The sequence below is a fragment of the Hyperolius riggenbachi genome, chromosome 1 (genome assembly GCF_040937935.1).
Source record: "Hyperolius riggenbachi isolate aHypRig1 chromosome 1, aHypRig1.pri, whole genome shotgun sequence".
Classification (NCBI taxonomy): domain Eukaryota; kingdom Metazoa; phylum Chordata; class Amphibia; order Anura; family Hyperoliidae; genus Hyperolius; species Hyperolius riggenbachi.
In genome coordinates, this window is record NC_090646.1 from 164840807 (window position 1) to 164865203 (window position 24397).

A 24397-nucleotide genomic window follows, 5' to 3' on the forward strand; every position below is an offset into this window, starting at 1 on the left:
ACAACCTATCCAGGAAATCAACAATTTATAAGAAAATAATAAAACAATGCGGTAGAATGACTCTTCAGAGGGCGGATCCTTTGTAGCAACAATCAGATGACCAGAACAGACACAAGACTGAACGAGAAAATTGTTGGTTTTATTCTAAAACTACATATACACAGTATACTTTAACCCACAGATAAATATTCCTTTCCGGCAGAACAGATTGGTTTGATAGAAAAAGAGGAGAGATGAAAAGAAACAGAATGTCTTAATGTACAGTTCAAATACCGTTATTGGTAGTCCATGCAACAATCGCAAGTCTTTGAAGAAAGTCCAAGATGGCCGATTGCCATGCTCTTTTGGTAAATAATCCAAGTGATTTTGCCAGTGTCCAGCTGGCTGTTAGGATGTTATTCGACAAAGATTTTAGATGAAGGATTTTGGACAGCTGGGCCCAGTGTCATTGGGGTTTTAATCCTCACAGTAGATTGGAGGGGTTATGACATGTACAAGTCTAGCCTTGTGAAATTTGAATAGGGGCAGTGTCCCGTTAGACAGGGAGAGATTTTGGCCCAATTCCTGTTTTGTCCGCTTTCTCCATGCCTATAGGTCACATCAAGAAACAGAATGCATATTCATGCAGGAAAACAGAGGTGCCAAAAGGAAGCTAAATGAGCTTAAAAAACAAATTCTTGGTAAATAGAGGAGGTAGTGGTGGACTTACCTCCTCCAAGTAGACACACAATGACTGTAGTAAAGACAGTCGATGTATTTTATTTATGAACTCCAAATATGCAACGTGTTTCGCAGGTTTGATCCCACTTCATCAGGCAATAACAATGGAGCAATAGCATATGTGGTCAGTAGACGGTCTTCTACGAAACGCGTTGCATATTTGGAGTTCATAAATAAAATATATTGACTGTCTTTACTACAGTTGTTGTGTGTCTACTTGGAGGAGGTAAGTCCACCACTACCTCCTCTATTTACCAAGAATTTGGTCTTTAAGCTTATTTAGCTTCCTTTTATCCTTTTGGCGCCTCTGTTCTCCTGCATAATATTGATTCCACCCTGGGTGGAGGGTTGAACCCCCTTTTTCTCATCTACAGAGAGTGACTTCTTATTCCTGAGTGGGGTTAAGGGCTCTTTCACATTAGGGCAGATTTTCTGCGTTTCAACGCAAAGGATAAAGTTTGCGTTACCCAAGGTGAAATGAAAGTCCATAGACTTTCATTTTAGCTTTCACATATAACGCAGCCTTTTTGTGCGTTGCGTTCCACTGCACCCAGGCGCAGTTTTTTGGCCAACGCTAGCTTTATGCGTTGCAATGTTAGTCAATGTAAAACGCACACTATGCGCGTTTTTAATCCGTTAACGCAGGCAATCAGTCCCAGAATGCAACAGAGGAACAATGTAGAAAGTTGACAACTAAAAGAAAAAAAAATTACCTGCGTTTTTCTATGTGCAGTAACGCATTGAAAACGGATTAAAAACGCACACTCACTGCAGTGCAACGCATATCAAAACGCAGTAAAAGGCATACAACAAAACGTGTGCTTTGAGCGTTCTCCAACGCAAGCTCTGATGTGAAAGAGCCCTTAGGAAATCTCCCCACCTGCCTTTACAGTGGTTGCCTAATGGTAACCCTGGTTTGTGAGTATTAATATTTACTCTATCTAGTAACCATTTACCAGTACATATTACACTATTGGGGCTCTTGGTGTTCCTTGTTTTTATCTCGTTGCAAGCATGCATATTCACACTCAGCATAATTTTACAAATCATTTCATACTAAACATGATGACCATGGATAGCTCATAACACAGTTTTTGACTTCCACCGTTTGTAGCACTAGTTCTGGAAGATCAGATGGTTGAAAATCTCTCAAGACCAGTGTCACGTGAAGTCCAACACACACTGCGAATTTGAAGGACCTGGTGGCTTTGTAACACCAGAAATATTACAAATACAGAAGTCTATGGATTATCATAGACATTTGAGGGTTACAGCAGGTCATTTGTAGTTGAAGAACTCAGCTGGGGATTACCAGATCAGATACAGGGTCTTTGAAGTTAGGACTACGGGGCTAAGTGTCAGATTTCCTGCTGAGATCGGTGCCGAGCAGTCCCAACTCTAGCCTTTAAATTGGATCTGTCAAGCTCATATCTGACTTCACCTAATGGATGGGCCTGTAAACTCTTTAGGTTGTCCCATGTGGCCAGGAGAACCGCTCTTCACACTTGGGTGAGAGAGACTCTGTAATTAAATAAAACTGCCAGTGCTTGCTAGCAGAGCCAGGGATTAAAAAAAAAAGTTGATTTAAAAAAAATGTCATTTTTGCAATGAAATTTGAGTTTGTGACTTAAATGGCGCATATGCGGTTTTCTCTGGAATCGTGTGAGCATCACAAATACATGCCATTAAGATGCCTTAAAGGGGATCCGAGATAAACTTTTACTCATTGCATAATTGTGTTCCTTTCATATAGTTTATAGGACATTCCTCAAGCCAAATACTTTTTTTGTTTTCTTTTAGTACTCTGATTCCCTGTAAACTAAACAAGCCTCGCCCACAGCTCCTTTTGTGCCTTGGCACTGTAGCAAGGGCTTATGGGAGCTCAGTCTGGGCAGGAGGAGGAGGAGGTTACTAGCCATTGATTTCAGAGGCAGAAGGGAAGAGGGAGGAGGAGAGGGGACTGAATTTACACACAGGCAAATTGATCACGTAAAGTTTAGCGATGTGCAGTGCGCCCGAATGGCACACCGGTGCGTGCGAAACGTCGCACCAACCGCATGCAAAATAGTCAGAAAAGCTATTTTGCACGCGGACGGTGTGACATCTCGGGTTCACCGGTGCGAGGTTTCGGGCGCACCAACTTAAAGAGAATCTGTATTGTTAAAATCGCTCAAAAGTAAACATACCAGTGCGTTAGGGGACATCTCCTATTACCCTCTGTCACAATTTCGCCGCTCCTCGCCGCATTAAAAGTGGTTAAAAACAGTTTTAAAAAGTTTGTTTGTAAACAAACAAAATGGCCACCAAAGCAGGAAGTAGGTTGATGTACAGTATGTCCACACATAGAAAATACATCCATACATAAGCAGGCTGTATACAGCATTCCTTTTGAATCTCAAGAGATCATTTGTGTGTTTCTTTCCCCCATGCACTGAAGTTTCAGGCTGCTCTTTTCTTCCTGCAAACAGCTTTGCCCTTGTTTGTAATTCCTTAGTATGTGAAAGCCCAGCCAGCTCAGAGGACGATTTATCCAGCTGATTAGAGCAGCTTCTCTCTTCTCTCTTATCTAAATAACACACAGGCAGTGTGCAGAGGGGCCAGGAAGGGTGAGTTCATAGCAGAACCACAACACTGAAGAACTTGGCAGCCTTCCAGACACAGGCCGACAAGTCTGACAGGGGAAAGATACATTGATTTATTACAGAGACTGTCATAGTAGAAAGTGCTGCAGTGAGCCAGAACACATTAGAATAGCATTTGGAACTTGTAGGATGATAAAAAACAGGATGCAATTTTTGTTACGGAGTCTCTTTAAAGCGCAATCAGTGACAGCTTTGGATGTGCAAACTCCTTAGCACTCTAGTTTGCACGTCCAAAGCTTTTAGGCGTGCTAACTATGTTAGCACCCTTTTGTGAATCAAGCCCTTGTTTACTAGAGGTGGCCCAAATGGTTCACCGGCGAATGGTTCCCCGGCGAACGGTTCCCGGTGATCTTCCGGGGTTCGCAATTGCGGAGAACCGCAAACTTTTCCGGAAGTTCGGTTCACCCCCATAGTGCATCATGAGGGTCAACTTTGACCCTCTACATCACAGTCAGCAGGCACATTGTAGCCAATCATGCTACACTGCCTCCTGGAGCCACTCCCCCCCCCCCCCCTTATAAAAGGCAGGCAGCATCAGGCTTTTCACTCACTCGTGTACCTGCATTAATTAGAGAAGTGAGAGCTGTTGTGCAGAGACCTATAGGGAAAGCTTACCTAGGCTCTTGTAGGCTTAGTTAGCTTGCTCCTTGCTGATTGTTATTGCTAAAAAAGCACCCCTCAAGAGCTCTTTTGAGAGCTAATCTTGTTCTTGTAATCTATATATTTTTTTTTTCTGTGTGTGTGGCCCACTTGCATTATATACAGCCCTGTCAGTCAGTTGCAGCTGGCCTTTGGCCCCTTGGTGGTATAATTACTGCTGTGCCAGGTGCACATTATAATACCAATCACTGCATATACCTACTACCTGTTGTTCACTTCAGTGCACCAACCTACCTACGTGAGCGCATGCGCAGTGTAAATGCGCCTGTCCGGTACCTGTGTAATACCCATCACTGCATATACCTACCTGTTGTTCACAGTGCACCCACCTACCTACATGAGCGCACACAGTGTCACTGTGCCTGTCAGGTACCTGTGTTTGTGACAGGTGCACGTTTGTAATACCCATCACTGCATATACCTACCTTTTGTGTTCAGTGCACCCACCTACCTACGTGAGTGCACGCAGTGTGATATACCACTCTGTGCATACCTGTTAACTGCACCTGTGTTACTGCACATTGTATTAGTCAAGTCAGTGCATACCTTTCACTTCATCCCCCCCCCCCCGATATGGACAAAACAGGTAGAGGTAGAGGCAGATCCAGAGGAAGGCCACCCGGCAGGTCTGTGCGAGGTCGTGCTGATGTGATTTCGTGCAGCCCTGGACCAAAGCACATTGCTCAGAAGAAGGCACGTCCCATCAACTCCCAAGATTGTCAGGACGTGGTTGACTATTTAACACAGAACAACTCATCTTCCGCAGCCACCAGTGCTACTCCAAGTACCACATCCACTACATTTGACAGTTCGCAGGAGTTATTTGGTGGGGAAATCACTGATGCACAGCCATTATTGTTACAACCAGATGAAAGCTCTAAGCAAGTTACACCACCTTAGTTGTCTGAGTTAGGCGACACTATCGTGTGAGGAGGAGGAGGATGAATTACCTGCTGTTGGTGCAGTTTTGGAGGTGTTTGAGGCAAGCGAAGCTGGGCAGGATGATTATGATGATGACGATGATACGGATGCCACGTATGTTCCCAATAGAGGAAATGAACAGGGTGACAGTTCAGAGGGGGAGTCAGAGAGGAGTAGGAGGAGGCGAGTTCCTGAAAGAAGCAGGGGGAGCTCGTCATCAGAAACCGCTGGTGGCAGTGTCCGGCGCCATGTATCGCCACCTATGGACAGCCAGCCAACATATCCTTCAAAGTCAGCTGCTGATGCCACCATAGTGCTATCACCCCAGGGGTTTCAGCGGTTTGGAAATTTTTTCAAGTGTCTGCCTCAGATCAGAGCAATGCCATCTGTTCTTTCTGCCTCCAAAAATTGAGCTGTGGAAAGGTTAACACCCACGTAGGGACAACTGCCTTACGAAGGCACATTGAGAAAAGGCACAAACTGCAATGGGAAGAGCACCAGAGCAAAAGCAGCACACAAAAGAAAAGCCACACTCCTTCTCCTCTTCCTCCTTCAGGTGCAGCATCTTCAGCCGCTCTCTCCCTTGCACCTTCACAGCTACCCTCCTCCACTCCGCCTCTGACATTGAGCGGTTCCTGCTCCTCTGCCCACAACAGCCAGGCGTCTGTGAAGGAAATCTTTGAGCGAAAGGAGCCAATGTCTGGCAATCACCCCCTTGCCCGGCGTCTGACAACTGGCTTGGCGGAACTGTTAGCTCGCCCGCTGGTGGACTCTGAGGCCTTCCGTAAATTTGTGGCCATTGGGACACTGCAGTGGAAGATGCCAGGCCGCAATTATTTCTCTAAAAAGGCGATACCCAAGCTGTACCGTGAAGTGGAGAGGCAAGTGGTGTCATCTCTGGTGCACAGCGTTGGGTCAAGGGTCCACCTGACCACGGATGCCTGGTCTGCCAAGCACAGTCAGGGCAGGTACATTACTTACACAGCCCATTGGGTCAACCTGGTGACCGATGGCAAGCAGGGAGTACGTGGCTGTGCAGCAGACCAACTTGTGACACCTCCACGACTTGCAGGTAGGCTTCCTGCCACATCCTCTCCTCCTACTACATCCTCTTCGCTGTCGTCATCCTCTTCCTCCTTGGCTGAGTGGCAGTTCAACTCTACTGGTGCTACGATCTCCTCTCCAGGTACACAGCCCCAGCTCCCCTGGGCCTATGCTGCATGCCAGGTATGACGGTGTCACGCCATTTTAGACATGTCTTGCCTCAAAGCGGAGAGTCACACTGGAGCAGCTCTCCTGGCTGCTCATAACAAACAGTGGATCAGTGGCTGACCCCCACCAGCTGGAGATCGGCAACGTAGTGTGTGACAACGGCAGCAATCTCCTTTCCACTTTGAATTTGGGAAAGCTGACACACGTACCCTGCATGGCACATGTGCTGAATCTAGTCATTCAAAGATTTGTGTCAAAGTATCCAGGCTTAGAGGACATCCTGAAGCAGGCCAGGAAGTTGTGTGGGCATTTCAGGCGGTCTTACACAGCCATGGCACGCTTTGCTGACATTCAGCGGAGAGAAAAGTTGCTGGTGAGACGCCTGACTTGCGATAGCCCGACTCGCTTGAATTCGACCCTCCTTATGTTCTCTCGCCTGCTAGAACAGGAGAAAGCCGTCACCCAGTACCTCTACAACTACAGTAGAAGGACACAGTCTGGGGAGATGGGGATGTTCTGGCCCAACAACTGGACACTCATGTGAAATGCACGCAGGCTCATACGGACGTTTGAGGAGGTGAGCAACCTGGCGAGTCACAGTGAAGGCACCATCAGCAACTTGATCCCATACGCTTACTTCCTGGAGTATGCCGTGCGTAGAGTGGTGGATCAAGCTGTGGAGGAGCGTGAACAGGAACAGTTATGGGAGGAAGCGTTGTGGGATAAATTCTCGTCAGAACCAGATGTTTCCTCAACACCTATGGCAGCACAGAGGGGGAGGAGGAAGAGTCGTGTGGGGAAGAGGAGTCAGACTCGGATGATGAGGAAGGTGTTTCTTTGGAGGAGGAGGCGGCAGCAGAACAACAACCGCAGCAGGCGTCACAGGGGGCTTGTGCTTCTCAACATTCCTGTGGTATTGTTCGTGGCTGGGGGGAGGAGGAGGACTTACCTGACGTCACTGAGGACTTACCTGACGTCACTGAGGACTTACCTGACGTCACTGACGTCACGTCGCAAGAGGAGTTGGATAGAACGTCTGCATCCAACTTTGTGCAGATGGCGTCTTTCATGCTGTCCAGCCTGTTGATGGACCACCGTATAAAAAAATGAGCTGTACTGGGTGGCCACACTACTAGACCCTCGGTATAGGCACAAAGTGGCAGACATGTTACCAACTCACCTGAAGGCAGAAAGGATGCAGCACTTGCAGAACAAGCTGGCAACTATGCTTTACAATACATTTAAGGGTGATGTCACAGCACAACGCAATAAAGGTACCACTGCCAGTAATCCTTCTCCCATGTCCACGCAGGCGAGAACAGGACGCTCCAGCGATCTCATGGTGATGTTGGACATGCGGACATTCTTTAGTCCAACGCCTCGCCTTAGGCCTTCCGGATCCACCCTCCACCAACGCATGGACCGGGAGGTAGCCAAGTACCTGGCCTTAAGTGTGGATGTAGACACTGTGAGCAACGATGAACCCTTGGACTAGTGGGTGCGCAGGCTTGACCAGTGGCCAGAGCTGTCCCAATTTGTCATCCAACTTCTGTCTTGCCCTGCCTCAAGCGTCCTGTCAGAAAGGACCCTCAGCGCAGCTGGAAGCATTGTCACTGAGAAGAGAAGTCACCAAGTCACAAAAGTGTTCAGTACCTCACCTTTATCAAAATGAATGAGGCATGGATCCCGGAGGGCTACTGCCCGCCCCAAGACTAAGTCAGTCCCCACACACAGCATCTCTGCCTGCACGCCGTGTGACTGCCTGCCCGAAGACTAAGTTGCTCCCCACACAGCACCTCTGCCCACAGGCCGCTTGACTGCCTTCTCTGCCACCACCAACAGGGTCCACCAGGACTCCAGGTGGATTCCTGAATTTTTAAGGCCGCTGGTAGCAGCGGCCGCTATAATACTTTTTCTGGTGCGTGTACATGCCTGCCTGATTTTTCTGGCTGCACTGCAGCTACAACAACAAAACAAAAGTCTTGTACATGTGTCAATTCCCCTTCGTGATCATTACCTTGCCGCGGTGAAGGGGCTTGCGTATCACAATGAAGCAATGACCGCCGGCTATATGAGTGTCTCGGGGGGTGGCACACCAAAGGTAATAAGGTAATTGCTTCATTGTGGACTGACCAAATTTGGTCAGCTGGAGAGTCACTGTTGTTCTACCATTGAGCTACCACAGCCCGGCGACCATATGGGCTTGAAAACCACCACAGCCTTCACTCTCGCCATGGTGCGCACCAGTCCAGCACGGCCGTTAGCATTCAATGTGATTTCTGCCCTTAAAACGCTGCTTTGCGTCAAATCCAGATTTTTCCCTGGGACTTTTGGCGTCTATCCCACTCCGCCATGCCCCCCTCCTTGTGTTAGACCCCTTGAAACATCTTTTCAATCACTTTTGTGGCCAGCATAAGTGTTTCTAGTTTTCAAAGTTCGCCTCCCCATTGAAGTCTATTGCGGTTTGCGAAAGTTCGCGCGAACCAAACTTTTGCGGAAGTTCGCAAACCCGATTAGCAAACCGAAAATCGGAGGTTCGGGCCATCTCTATTGTTTACATTAATGCTCACAGACTTGGGACTGTCACAGAGGCATCGTAAATTCTGAGTTCATACGTTTGCTTAGAGTTTGTCCAGTTTCTCCCACTTATGTAACATGGGGGCATTTAGCACACATGACCATATATGAGTATACCAGATTGGTGGAGTCACAGCAAAATTCCACCGTTTCTGTCGCTCCCCGCTGATTGCGCTGCTCAAACCCGACGTCTCTCGCCGCAGCTCACTGGCTGTGCCTGTCTCTATGACGGCAGAGCCATGTGAGGAGGATCCCGGTATGCGCGGTGATTCGCCAGGATTACATCTGTATATTACCAGCGGTCTCTGGTTCTTAAGGGGGCAAAAACCGCTGGTACTTAAGTGGTTAATGAAAGTGGTCTTAAAGCATTCCAGGTGCTTGTCTCTGTCTATCCAGTCAGTACAAATCCAGTTGTACCTTATAGTTTGGCTGTAAATTATAGAGTTCTTAATGTGCCTGGGATGGAAACTGTCATACTTTAGGTATGTGGGGTGGTCTGTTGGTTTGCCATACACAGATGTTTGCAGGTTGTTTCCCCTGATGTATATGGTGGTGTCCAGAAAGTTAATCTCCGTGTGAGACTACTTAAGTTTCAATTTGATTGTAGGATGGAAGGCATTGTAGTTCCTGTGGAGCTGGAGAAGATCATCCTCACTTGCAGACCAGATGATTAAAATATCATCAATGAAACGGAAGTAGGCCATGGCTTTTATGCGACATGCATTGAGGTATTCCTCTTCAATTTTGGCTATGAAGAGATTTGCATACTGTGGTGCAAATTGTGAGCCCATTGCCACTCCCATCTACTGTAAATAGAGCTCCCGTCCAAAAGTGAAATAAATATGGGTGAGAATGAATTTCATCAGTCCAGCAATAGGCTTTACAGGTATGCCCCGACCCTGAAGATTATTTACGAAGGGCCACAATGCCATCATCATGGGGGACGTTCGTGTACAGGGACTCCACGTCCATCATGGCCAGTATGGTTCCCTCAGGTACTGGGCTGATGGCAGTCAGTTTGTTCAGGAGCTGGGTGGTATCCTGTATGTAGCTGGGTCTTTTACAGACAACAGGTTTCAAGATGTTTTCCAGCCACCCCGAGATGTTCTCTGTGACAGTTCCGCTCCCTGAGATTATGGGCCTGCCTGGGTTTCCCTCTTTGTGGATGTTGGGAAGCATGTAGAAGCAGGCTGTTCTAGGCTCTTCAGGGATACGGATCCTTTTATGTTGTCTGATGTTTGCAGGCAATCTGTTAACCATCCTATTGAGTGCCCTCCTGTAGCCGTTTGTGGGGTCCCCCTGTAATTTGGCATAGTGAGTGGTGTTGGATAACTGTCTTGTGACTCCTGGATGTAGTCGCTGGTGTTCATGAAGACTATGGCACCTCCTTTATCCACTGGTTTAATAATAATGTCCTTACTCTCCTTAAGGGATCTGACGGCCTGTCACTCTTGTGTGTTATGTTCTGAACCAGTGTCTTCCTTTTATTCAGGATCCTGTCGGAGATTCTGCGTCTGAATTTGTTGATGTATTTGTCCAGGGTAGGGTTTTTCCCTTCTTTGGGAGTCCATCTTTTTTTTCTTTTTTGTAGATCTGGTGCATGTTGGTCCATTATCCGTTGTACCACAGGCCTCCTTATCATGGTAGTGTTCCTTGAGTTGCAGCCTTCTGAAAAATTCCTCCATATCTCCACAGAGTGCAATCTTGTCTATGGGTCTCACAGGGCAGAATGACAGGCATTTGGAGAGTACTGACATTTCAGCTTCAGTAGCCTGATAAGAGGAAAGGTTCATTACACCTGTGGGTTGCTCTTTTTCTGCTGCTTGTGCATCTAGGCGTCGACTCTTTATTGTAAGTCTCTGAAGTTTTTTTCTTTTTCTTGTTAACTAGGAATCTCAGTAGTTTCCTATAGAAGGTCTGTAGTTTTTCCCACGCTCCAGTGGGGTCATCATTTAGAGACAGTTTCAGGCTCTCTACCTCCTAGGTTCTCAACATGTGGTACGCGTACCTTGGGGGTACTTCTGATGGTTCCAGGGGTACTCGGGTTTGATCTACTTAACCAAGAATAATAGATTGAGTTTTAGAAAATGATAAATCTTATTTGAACAACACCAAATTAGTATTTTAGCTAACTGAAAGCAATAGTAAATACTTAGAAATTGTTAGACACCAATTATCATGTACTAAGATTAAATATATATTTGTCAAGGGGTACTTGTGATAATGTTTACTATGCTAGGGAGTACGTAGTAAGTTCAGGGTTTTAAAAGGGGTACATACCAATAAAATGTTGAGAAACACTGCTCTACCTCATCCATTGTAATTCTCTTTTGGTTACAGCAGACTTTTATAAGGTTATTCCGTATTATCTCCAAGCTCCTCCTGCAGGTTTCTTCTGCAAACCTGCTATTATATGTATGCAGGGTGGGATTCTGTATCCTTAGTCCTTGAGGTATAAGTTTTTTTCCATTTTGCATGTAGTCAAGAAAAAGATGTCGCTGTTCCGTTGTGCAAGTTTCTTCAGGTCTTTCTTTAGTTCCAGGAAATTGCGGTACATTGCGGTATCTTCAAGCATCGTAGTAGCAGTAGGGTATTTTACCGTGTTAGCAATCAGTATCAGGATGATACCATTTATTGGCTAACTTAAAAGAAAAAAATAAGCAAGCTTTCGGCTGTAAAGCCTTCGTCGGGCTTCAATCCTGTTTTGCTTGCAAGCTGATGGAACACTTATCCAAGCACTCTGCCCTTGTTTGAAACAGAAAATAAACCTTTTCCACATATGGTCTAGGCTCATGGACAAATTCAGAAGATCATCTGCTAGACGAATGAGATTTTATTACAGATCAAGAGATTAAAACAGGACATAACTGCAGGCACAGCAATGGTTGTCAACTTGATTACCATTTAACAAGTCTTGTAAAATATTATGCTTCTGTACAATAGAAGCAGCTCCTTAAACAATCACTTATCTCTTCACTCACAGAGAGAACTCCTCGATGTGGTTGACAACAATGAATCTGCAGTGATAGTGGCTCCGACATCTTCAGGGAAAACCTATGCTTCTTACTACTGCATGGAGAAAGTGCTAAAAGAAAGTAATGAGGCAGTTGTGGTTTATGTTGCTCCTACGAAGGTAAGTTCCTGTCCTTGAACATCTTGCTTATTCTCTACTGAGGTACTAAAGCTACATACACACGTCCGACAAGCGCACAATATGCACATGACCACCCGCACGACCTGACATACCATACAACCTGTATGTCCACACATCTGGACGGATAAACGCCCAATTTATGTATAATACTGTGCACGCAAGCGTAACGACGGAATACACATTGAAAACAAGTACAAGTCATTCAAACGTCTTGTACACACACATCAACTACACAATATCAGACCAACAGACGTGTGAATAGATCAGACAGCAGTAACGAAAGAAAGGGATGTCCCTCTACACCGTTGTAGGGTAAAAGGATCTCTCCGACTTTATTCAACACATGAGCAAAAACACAGACAACAGCTCATGCGTATTGGAGCTCTGCATGGCTCCTTAATCATAGCTATGATTAAGGAGCCATGCAGAGCTCCGATACGCTTGAGCTATTGTCTGTGTTTTTGCTCATGTGTTAAATAAAGTCGGAGAGATCCATTTACCCTACAACGGTGTAGCGGGACATCCCTTTCTTTCGTTACTGCTTGCTGATGCACCGGGTCCCAGGCTCCCGTTGGTCGCACTGGTGGTTGCAGCGATCCACACTTTTTCCTTCAATAGATCAGACAGTTGGATCGTTCGAAACTCCTGTTATCAGTCGCTCCTCAAGCCGTCTGTACGCATACACATGCCTGATTTTCATCCAACAGCCTAAAACAGACTAAAGTCAGACGACAATCAGGCAGTTTGGTTCAGCGTGTGTACTGGCCTTAGGAAGGTGCTAATATAAATGTATAAGATGTCATTGTAGCTCTGGTTTCTCATTAAAGGGACTCCGAGCAGTGCAGAAACTATGGAAAGATGCATATCATTTTAAAGCTCTCTTTCTCCTCTTTCCAATGATATATAAACCGCCGCCCTACGCCTTTTAGTTTTCGCTATTTTCAATCGCGAAAATAGAGAAAACTAAAAGGCGTAGGGTGACGATTTAGGTGTCGCCAGAAAGAGGAGAAAGAGAGCTTTAAAATGATATCCATCTTTCCATAGTTACTTGTATTACACAGGACGACACTTTCCCCAGTGTCAGCAGCTCCATTCAGCAGAATGGAGCTGCTGACTTTAGGAAAAAGTCGCCCTGTGTAATACAATGTAACTATGGAAAGATGGATATCATTTTAAAGCTCTCTTTCTCCTCTTTCTGGTGACACCTAAATCGTCACCCTACGTCTTTTAGTTTTCTCTATTTACGCGATTGAAATCGCGGGCGCGGCAATTTCAATCGCGAAAATAGCGAAAACTAAAAGGCGTAGGGCGGCGGTTTATATATTATTGGAATGAGGAGAAAGAGAGCTTTAAAATGATATGCATCTTTCCATAGTTTCTGCACTGCTCGGAGTCCCTTTAACATTTCTAGCTTTTCAGTGGGATCTTGATCATCTGCCCGTGTTAGTCCAAATCCAGTAAATAATTATTTTTGTAGTTTTGGATAGTGCAACTAGACAGTTCCTCAGGAAAGTGGTTAAATCTCTGTAACAGGAACAGACATGCATAACATACTGTACAAACTTTCTTTGTACAATGGAAAAGGGTTGAGCACACTGTTTAGCAGTGTTCTTTTTTTTTTTTTCTGCTGCCAGTCACCAATTAAGTTACCTGTACATGTTGGAAACACTATGTGGCCAACCAAGAAGATATTCTATCCCTTTATTGAAAAAAAAACAAGACAGTGATTGGTGATCAGTAGTTGACAGAAGGCTAACCCCCTCAGTGGAAGAGGCTTAGGGCCTGTTGCTACTTGCGTGGTTTTCGCTCCGAATGCGCAGAGTTTCCCCGCAGGCAAATTGCGTGAGGAAACTACCATAAGGAACAATGGCATCGACCACCCAAATCGATTGCGTTAGCGATTCGGCCGGCATTTCCATCCGAATTGGTGCGAATCCCATAGCTGATGGGATTCGTCTGTGTACCCAAAGACCCGGAAGTGTCACAGTGCGTCTCGCAGACGCGTGCGGCTCAAGTGGAAACGGGCCCTCACTCTTTTTGCCAAGTGCAAAACTTTACTGTTGCCTTCTACATTTGAATAACCTTGAAGTGAACCAACTCGGGCACGGTTCTCACTGGCACGGATGGTAAATGGATCCGTGTAAAATCTGATCCGTGGTACGGATCAGTTTTAAAAAGGCATTCGTTTTCCATCCGTGACCCTCCTTTCCATTAGCGTGTGGTCAATGCAATGCATTCGTTGGTCTAGAAAAATCTTGTGGTCCATTTGTCGGAAATTGACAAATGGATCAGTTGTTTCAACGGAACAATGTGAATGGATCCATTGGTTAACATTTGATCCGATTGTTCCATTACGGACCGCTAAACCTGTTTTAAGGCCAATGTGAACTTGAGCCTTAACCTTCCTGGCGGTAAGCCCGAGCTGAGCTCGGGCTATGCCACGCAGGAGGATATCTCAGCCCCTGCTGGGGCGATTCGCCCCATTTCAAGTGCTGTGCGCGCAGCTAGCACTTTGCAAGCCGCGCACACAGCTTGATCACCCCCCCCTGCCAGAGCCTTGCGCTGCCCGGACCAATGAGTTCCAGGCAGCGCTATGGGCTGGATCTGAGGCGTCTGACGTCAGGACGTCGGCTGACGTCCATGACGTCATTCCGATCGTCGCCATGGCGACAGGAGAAGCCAAACAGGGGAACGCGTTATATACGCGTTCCCCTGTTTGCTATAGATGCCGGCGACGATCGCACTAGAGGGACACATGCGCCCTCTAGTGGTGTTTCATGTAGCTACCACTCTGGTAGCTTTACATGAAACAAAAAACAAATTAAAAAAAAAACTGATTTCTGCCCATTTGAAAAAAAAAATTAATGTTAATGTTAAGTCCTGTAACTGGAAGAGCACAAAAGCAAAAGTCTTTTATCTGAAATTAAGTCACTTGATGCTTTTTCTTTCTAATCTTGTTTATATCCCTCTTTTTTTTCTTTCTTCTCTTTTTTTTTTTTGCAATTCACTTTTTCTCCCGAGTTTTCTCCTAGGTGATATTTTCACACCTTGTAAATAAAATGCTTTTTAAACCACCAGCAAGCAAGAAAGTACTCAAAATAATTCTGACAGTACTTTTTCACCTACTTTGTGGTACTTTTTCCAAAATGCTAATGCTAAATAGTCATTTTAAATATAAGATGAAAAAAATATCTCGTAGGAGAAAGCACAGGAGAAAAAATGAATTGCATATGGCCCTATATGTCTTAAGGCAAACTTGAAGTGAAAATAATCTTATGACATAATGATTTGTATGTGTAGTACAGCTAAGAAATAGAACATTTAGTAGCACAGATATGAGTTTTATATTGATTCCAGTACAGGAAGAGTTAAGAAACTTCAGTTGTTATCTATGAAAAAGAGCTGCTCTGAGCTCTCCAACCCAACTTGGGTCAAAGACAATACTACTTTCTGAAGCATTTATACAGCAGAGAAACAGTGAGAGACTGGTTTATATAAGGTTTTACTGCAGGAAGGTCCTCTCTTTTTATTACTGTGGTTTGTAAACTGCAAATATGACAGAATTGTGCAATGTTATAATAAAAAAACTATATACAGTGGGTTGCAAAAGTATTCAGCCCCCTTGAAGTTTTCCACATTTTGTCATATTACTGCCACAAACATGAATCAATTTTATTGGAATTCCACATGAAAGACCAACACAAAGTGGTGTACACATGAGAAGTGGAATGAAAATCATACATGATTCCAAACATTTTTTTACAAATAAATAACTGCAAAGTGGTGTGTGCATAATTATTCGGCCCCCTTTGATCTGAGTGCAGTCAGTTGCCTATAGACATTGCCTGATGAGTGCTAATGACTAAATAGAGCGCACCTGTGTGTAATTTAATGTCAGTACAAATACAGCTGCTCTGTGAGGGCCTCAGAGGTTGTCTAAGAGAATATTGGAAGCAACAACACCATGAAGTCCAAAGAACACACCAGACAGGTCAGGGATCAAGTTATTGAGAAATTTAAAGCAGGCTTAGGCTACAAAAAGATTTCCAAAGCCTTGAACATCCCACAGAGCACTGTTCAAGCAATCATTCAGAAATGGAAGGAGTATGGCACAACTGTAAAGCTACCAAGACAAGGCCATCCACCTAAACTCACAGGCCGAACAAGGAGAGTGCTGATCAGAAATGCAGTCAAGAGGCCCATGGTGACTCTGGACGAGCTGCAGAGATCTACAGCTCAGGTGGGAGACTCTGTCCATAGGACAACTATTAGTCATGCACTGCACAAAGTTGGCCTTTATGGAAGAGTGGCAAGAAGAAAGGCAATGTTAACAGAAAGCATAAGAAGTGCCGTTTGCAGTTTGCCACAAGCCATGTGGGGGACACAGCAACCATGTGGAAGAAGGTGCTCTGGTCAGATGAGGCCAAAATTGAACTATTTGGCCAAAATGCAAAACGCTATGTGTGGTGGAAAACTAACACTGCGCATCACTAAGAACACACCATCCCCACTGTCAAATATGGTGGTGGTAGCATCATGCTCGGGGGTGCATCTCTTCAGCAGGGACAGGGAAGCTGGTCAGAGTTGGTGGGAAGATGGATGGAGCCAAATACAGGGCAAACTTGGAAGAAAACCTCTTGTAGACTGCAAAAGACTTGAGACTGGGGCGGAGGGTCACCTTCCAGCAGGACAATGACCCTAAACATAAAGCCAGGACAACAATGGAATGGTTTTAAACAAAACATATCTATGTGTTAGAGTGGCCCAGTCAAAGTCCAGATCTAAATCCAATCGAGAATCTGTGGCAAGATCTGAAAACTGCTGTTCACAAACGCTGTCCATCTAATCTGACTGAGCTGGAGCTGTTTTGCAAAGAACAATGGGCAAGGATTTCAGTCTCTAGATGTACAAAGCTGGTAGAGACATACCCTAAAAGACTGGCAGCTGTAATTGCAGTAAAAGGTGGTTCTACAAAGTATTGACTCAGGGAGCCGAATAATTACGCACACCCCACTTTGCAGTTATTTATTTGTAAAAAATGTTTGGAATGATGTATGATTTTCAATCCACTTCTCACATGTACACCACTTTGTATTGGTCTTTCACGTGGAATTCTAATAAAATTGATGCATGTTTGTGGCAGAAATATGTGACAAAATGTGGAAAACTTCAAGGGGGCCGAATACTTTTGCAACCCACTGTAAGTAGAAATACAAATATATGAAACGCAGCAATTCTTCTTTGCTCTAAAAGATTACTTACAGCCTTAAATAGGAACTCCAGTGAAAATAATGTAATAAAAAAAGTGCTTCATTTTTACAATAATTATCTATAAATGATTTAGTCAGTGTTTGCCCATTGTAAATCTTTTAAATCCCTGATTTACATTCTGACATTTATCACATGGTGACATTTTTACTGCTGGCAGGTGATATAGCTGCTGCTTGCTTTTTTGGGTGTTGGAAACAGCTGTAAACAGCTATTTCCCACAATGCAACAAGGTTCACAGACAGAAAACTGCCAGGACCATGGTCCTCAGAGTTTCTTGTGGGAGGGGTTTCACCAAAATATCAGAGCCCCCTGATGATCCGTTTGTGAAAAGGAGTAGATTTCTCATGTAAAAGGGGGTATCAGTTACTGATTGGGATGAGGTTCAATTCTTGCTCACGGTTTCCCTTTAAACCAACTACCAGCAATTTTTTTTTTTAGCTGAGCAACATTCAAACAGTTAATAAAGCGTTTTATTCCACTTTAATGTTCTATTCCTTATCCGTACTACACATACAATTCATTATGTAATAAGGATTTTTTTGCTGTAGGTTTGCTTTAAGGTTCTGCTACATGTTACTTCCAGGATCCTCTAGTGCTGGGCATATGACACGAAAAATAGGGATAAAAATGAGGCATTTGTATGAATGATAGTAGACGGCAGTAAATGACAGTACCGTAGCTGCCCATTCATTTAAAAAGGAGCGCCACAGCCAGTGTTCACAGCCTGGCAAAAGTCTGTGTGAAATGGCCCAAAATCGTGTATCTTCAATCTTCTTCACCTTTTACCTTGATTGTAGGCTAGAGTAGTAAGGAGTCAGATATTCTCTGTTTCCAAAGCTTTGCAAAAATTATTAGTAATCCCAGCAACAGAAATATCTAAGCATCATGCTGGGGACTTCGTTGTCACATTATTAATAATTTATGATAATGATAACCATTTATGGTCAGTACTGTCACCCAGGATCTTTTTACACCCTTTAGTCATTGGCAAATGGGTAAAAAAATAATAATCTGCCCAAGACTACACATTTCACCTAGGAGGTGGTGTCTTGTCTATTTGCATGTCCCTCTTGAGGATGTGAACAGATTACAAGTACGGTAACTCCCTACACCTCATTACTGCAACCTGTTTTTGTCACTGGAGACAAAAAACATCCAAAAGTTCCTCAGTGTTGGACACTTGTGCTTTCTGTGTGCTCATTCCGTTTTGTCACTGGAGACTAAAAACATCCAAAAGTTCCTCTGTGTTGGACACTTGTGCTTTGTGGATGGGGAAAAATTTACATCTACTAACAAGGTAATTAATTCCCCAATGTTGAAATACATGGAACCTTTCTGGATCTGCTGCACAAACGTGCTGACTGTCTTCCTGCTGACTACAGACCCACATACCTTTGCATTAGACTTCATCCATTATAGCACTTGAGTTTTCCAATGCCATGTTGGGGACTATACTTTGCCTATCAAATCAAAATACTTCAACATTAACTTATGGTGGAATCCACATTTGAATAAATTAATTTTTTTTTCATAGTGGAAATTTTTTTTTAACTGAATTTTAACAGATTCAAACCCCGCTACTAGTTTTTCATTGTATTCACAGTTTTAGTGACGTTATTTTTATGTCTTTTATAATGTTTCAGTCTCTTACATTATGGAGGATCTTATTCTGCACTTCGCTTAACATAATGTACATCATTCCGTTTAACAAACTGTTCTTTTCTTTATAACAGGCTCTGGTAAATCAGGTGGTAGCCACTGTATCTAGTCAATTCAACAAGGATCTGCCAAAGGGGATGGTAGTATGTGGTGTCTTCACCCGAGATTATCGTACTGATGCATTAAATTGTCAGGTATGGGCTGTTCATCATTAAAGTCAAATGTCAAGAAGGTATTCTGCTCTCAGGACAAGATAACCAACTATGCAGGGCCTAGTTTCTCAAATCAGCATATAAGTAACCCAGGGGTTCTGGCAGGGATATAACGATACCCCTCCGGGACCCCCAGCAAACACAACAATCACTGGGCCCCCTGCAACACTGCACCCCTAGCCTCTCTTCTTTTCCCTCTTGCAGAGTAAGCGAAGCTGTATAGCAATATTTACCTGCTCCTGTTCCATTGGGTCTCCTCTTCCTCCCAAAAGTCACTCACTGCTGTATGCCTGGCTACCAAAGCATATCATGTGGTCCGGAGCCAGCAGGAGGCAGAATAGAGCAGGTGGTTGATGGGAGGAAGAGGAGACCCAATGCGATGCGAGCAGGTAAAAATATTTACACAGTTCCTTTTCATTCTGCAAGGGAGAAGGGAGAAGAAGCGTATATGTATTGTAACATCACCGTGAGCTTGGCGCAGGGTGAGCCAAATTGATGGCTCACTCTCCTGCTGCTCTAGTTCCTGGTGGCATTAAATACTGTTCCCCTTCCGAGTTGTAGCAACTCGGAGGGAGATGTAATTCAGGATATGGCGATCCCCAAATTACTTTTGCACCACTAGGAAGGCTCCAGTGTAGCCAAGCTCGGGTACAAAATCAGATATTTAACTAAAGAGAGGGAAGCCTCAGGATTCTACTGAGGCTTCCCTCTCTATACCTTGGTCCCCCGTTGCTGAGCGTGCACCCCCAGAAGATTAGTGTCAATGCATTGCCGCTAATCGATTCGGAGCCGTGCAGCTCCTCTTCCTGGTTCAAGTGCACGCAATAGCTAACTGAGCCCGCCCTTGCAGTAGCATGAATTGGGAGGGCTCACACAGCCATTGTGCGCACTTAAACCAGGAAGAGGAGCTGCGCGTCCCCACTTCAACCAGGAAGAGGAGATGCGCAGCCCTGATGAGAAGGGGGGATGTGCTCAGCAACGGGGGGCTTGTTACAATCAAAGGAAGCTTCATTAGGATCCTGAGGCTTCCCTCTCTAAATAGTAAGTAGCAGATTTTGAAAATCCAAAGCTCGGGTTCGCTTTAAGCATTTATCAGTCTGTAGCAGACCTTTTTCTGACCCGCTCAGATTCTCTGTATTACTTCAAAGTTTTACTTTAATTTTTATGTTGTCTAATATCTCTGTATGAATATTTACTACATACAGGTGCTGGTGACTGTTCCACAGTGTTTGGAAATTCTTTTGTTATCTCCTCACCGGCAGGACTGGGTGAAAAAAATCAAGTACTTAATATTTGATGAGGTAACCGTATAATATTTCTCAGTATATTATGAAAAAAAATTAGTATTTATAGCGTATACAGGTGAAACTCGAAAAATTAGAATATCGTGCAAAAGTCCATTTATTTCACAAATTCAACTTAAATGGTAAAACTAATACTGTATGTGAAATAGGAACCCTTTGCAGGTGTTTTTGATAAATTAGCTGACTAGAGTTTGAGGCTTAGACTATTGGATAATTTTGCAATATTCTATTGGTCTAAGGTTTTGGGGTTTTCATAAGCTGTCAGCCATAGGGATTGATTCACTAAACCGTGCTAACGCATAGCACATGTTTGCTGTGTCCCCCATATGGCTTGTGGCAAACTGCTAACGGGACTTCTTATGCTTTTCTGTTGACAATGGCTTTCTTCTTGCCACTCTTCCATAAAGGCCAACTTTGTGCAGTGCACGACTAATAGTTGTCCTATGGACAGATTCCCCCACCTGAGTTGTAGATCTCTGCAGCTCGTCCAGAGTCACCATGGGCCTCTTGACTGCATTTCTGATCAGCGCTCTTCTTGTTCGGCCTGTGAGCTTAGGTGGACGGCCTTGTCTTGGTAGGTTTACAGTTGTGCCATACTCCTTCCATTTCCGAATGATCGCTTGAACAGTGCTCCGTCGAATGTTCAAGGCTTTGGAAATCTTTTTGTAGCCTAAGCCTGCTTTAAATTTCTCAATAACTTTATCCCTGACCTGTCTGGTGTGTCTTTTAACTCTGTCAGCTATTAAAAGGTATTACGTTTAAAAAAACCTTTTTTTTCTACCTGCACACCTACCACAAACATACTTTCACATATGGGGCAATGATACTTTTGCATTGCATACACATAAGTTTGCTTAAAGGACTACTTGTAGGGAGGCCGGGGGAAGACCTTACCCTGGGCTTCTACTGGTCCCCTGCAGACATCCTGTGTCACTTAAGGTGAACCAAATGCGGAGCCGGAACATCAGTGAGTGGTTGCGTGGGCGCAGGATGTCTGCCGGAGACCATTAGAAGCCCTGGGTAAGTTCAACTCATTTTCCCCCGACCCCCCTACAGTAGTCCTTTAACGTGCAAAAATTATGGGAACATTTAGAAAAGTAAAATAACCTATTTTAATTAACACAACTGATCATACAATGCCAAAAGGTTAGCTGTAATTCTGTTTTAAAAGTAGATTAATCTTGAAATGTTATTGGACAGAACAAGTTAAGTTTTAAAGACAGACAGACACATAAAGAAAAGTGTGTAAGTTATTTCTAAAAAAAATAAATTGAAAAGGGATTATTATTTGTACTGTTTTTATTTCCTGTTGACCAATTATCATCTGCTATTTATGAACTTAATGACTAGAACTGTCTTTACAATGCAAGGTGCACTGCATGGGAGCAGAAATTGGAGCGGAAGTCTGGGAGCATTTACTGGCATTCATTCGTTGTCCATTCTTAGCTTTATCAGCCACGATTAGCAATCCAGAACATCTCACTGAGTAAGTAGATATTACTAAAGTGCATTGAAATACTTGAAGCAGTTAATAGTAGCACAACGAAATTTAGGTACATCTATACTTACAATGTAAATTTACCAATTACAAAATATCATAGGCACTGCCTGTAAAATTAGGGTGCAATGATATAATTTAATGGTTATATACCATAATGGTTATATATACTGTTACAATGATATTGACAGCCACAACAGTCTGACAGTGTCAGGCAGGTTAGTGTTAATTACAGATGGGGAGGTTATTAATACCGTTACAACAATATTGGCAGCCACAACAGTTTAAAGAGAAACCGTGACCAAGAATTGAACTTCATCCCAATCAGTAGCTGATACCCCCTTTTACATGAGAAATCTATTCCTTTTCACAAACGGATCATGAGGAGGCTCTGTATGGCTGATATTGTGGTGAAACCCCTCCCACAGGAAACTGTCAGGACCATGTCTGTGAACCTCGTTGCTTTGTGGGAAATAACTGTTTGCAGCTTTTTTGCAACTACCAAAAAAAACAAGCAGCGTGACAACACCTGCCAGCAGTAAAAATGTCACCATGTGATAAATGTCAGAATGTAAATCGGGAAGAGAAAAGCTTTTACAACGGGCAACACTGACTAAATAATTTATAGATAATTATTGTAAAAATAAAGCACTTTTTTATTGCATTATTTTCACTGGAGTTCCTCTTTAACCACTTAAGGACCAAGGTGATAGAGATCTACGCCCTGTTTTGATGGGCTCCTAGTTGGCAGGGCGTAGATCTCTATCACCGGCGCCGCCGCTCCCCGCCGCGATCGTCTGCACGGAATCCGGAGCTCTTAGCTGTCTTATGACAGCTAAGGCTTCCGGGTATCGGCAGGAGCCGTCACTGATTGGCTCCCTGCCGTGTGATCGCTGTGAGCCAATCACAGCGATCACCCTCCGAAAGGCAACATAGTTGCCGTTCCGCCTCCCTCTCCGCCTCCCTCTCCCTGTCACTGTGAGGATCTTTTGTGACAGGGAGAGACGCACAGCCTGCAGCCGTGACAGGCTGTGCGATTTTAACAAAAATAACACTTTAGATACATTTATTTATCCCGATCTCCCCCCCATTCATCCCTTGATCCCCTCCCAACCACCTATACCTATAGTATATAACTATATATATATATATATATATATATATATATATATATATATATATATATATATATATTTACTGGATTGTGATTTTATTTACTGTGCTTTACTGCAGTTAGGGTATAGTGTAGGGTATTTAGGGTTTAGTATATAGTTTAGTATATAGAGTAGGGTATATAGGGCTTAGTTTATAGTGTAGGGTATATAGGGATTAGTATATAGAGTAGGGTATATAGGGGTTAGTATATAGTGTAGGGTGTATAGGGTTTAGTATATAGGGGTTAGTATATAGTGTAGGGTGTATATATAGGCTTTAGTATATAGCGTAGGATATAAAGGGTTTAGTATATAGTGTCGGGTATATCGTGTAGGGTAAATCGGGTTTAGTGTACAGTGTAGGGTATATAGGGCTGTATATCAGTAGTGTAAAGGGTGGCATATGGGTTCAGGGTTTATACGCTTACGTATATAGTGTCAGTGTGGGGTCTGATATTGTCTGTGCATATACAGGCTTGTTAGGGTATATTGTGTCCTTTATATTGTGTCCTGTATATTGTGTCCTGCACTATATACGTGATGGCGAAGAGATCTTTTACTGCTCAGCAGATTGTAGATCTGATCTGCCAGTCTGGGGAATCCAGTGAGGAATTAGACTCTGAAGAATCAGAGCCTGAAGATTCAGACTCAGAGTTTGAGCCAATCCCTGACAGTGACACCCTACCAAGTGAATCGGACGTGGAGGAGACTGAGAGTTCTGAGACAGCCATGCCAGAGCAGCCAAGCACTAGTCAGGTGCAGGAAGAGAGTGTCGCAACACCCAGACAGAGACGCCGCAGGCAACAGAGCGCTTCTACTAAACGTTGCCGCACTAACGTACCGGAGGAATTGCTTCACCCCGTGTGGACGCCTGCCAACCTAGAAGCACCCTCAATTCCTCCTTTCGCAGGCCATGCTGGAATTAAAGTGCAAACGGCTAACCTCTCCCCAATTCAATTTATGGAACTCATAATCACTGATGAGCTCCTAGGCTCTATTGCTGAGCAAACAAACTTATACGCTCAGCAACACATTGCTGAGAAACCGCAATCCAGCTATGCGAGGCCTAAGAACTGGTGGCCCACTACAGTGGAGGAAATAAAAACATTTTTAGGCCTCACAATAAACATGGGCATTACCAAAAAACCAGACCTAAAACGGTATTGGTCGAAAAGACCAATTCAACATATGGGGATTTTTTCGCAAACAATGTCGAGGACACGTTATTTGACCATCTTGCGCTTCCTCCATTTCAGTGACAATTCCCAGTACCAAACCGGAGAAGATCCAAATATTGATCCCCTATACAAAATTCGGCCCCTAATTGACTACCTATCGCAAAAATTTTCAGAGGTATACGTGCCAGAAAAAAATATAAGTATTGACGAGTCCCTGGTACACTTCACTGGTCGA

At 44.1% G+C, this 24397-nt stretch overlaps 1 protein-coding gene across 6 annotated transcripts in view; it reads left to right on the top strand.

Moving 5' to 3' along the window:
• The window catches only part of LOC137569165 (probable ATP-dependent RNA helicase DDX60), a 248003-nt gene that overhangs the window by 116406 nt on the left and 107200 nt on the right, over nt 1-24397 (top strand). For all 6 annotated transcript variants that reach the window (XM_068278820.1, XM_068278816.1, XM_068278821.1 and 3 more), the window contains 4 exons: nt 11716-11865; nt 18891-19010; nt 20234-20329; nt 21703-21818. In XM_068278820.1, coding sequence (XP_068134921.1) covers nt 11716-11865; nt 18891-19010; nt 20234-20329; nt 21703-21818 — 482 coding nt within the window. The remainder of the gene's footprint in view (nt 1-11715; nt 11866-18890; nt 19011-20233; nt 20330-21702; nt 21819-24397) is intronic.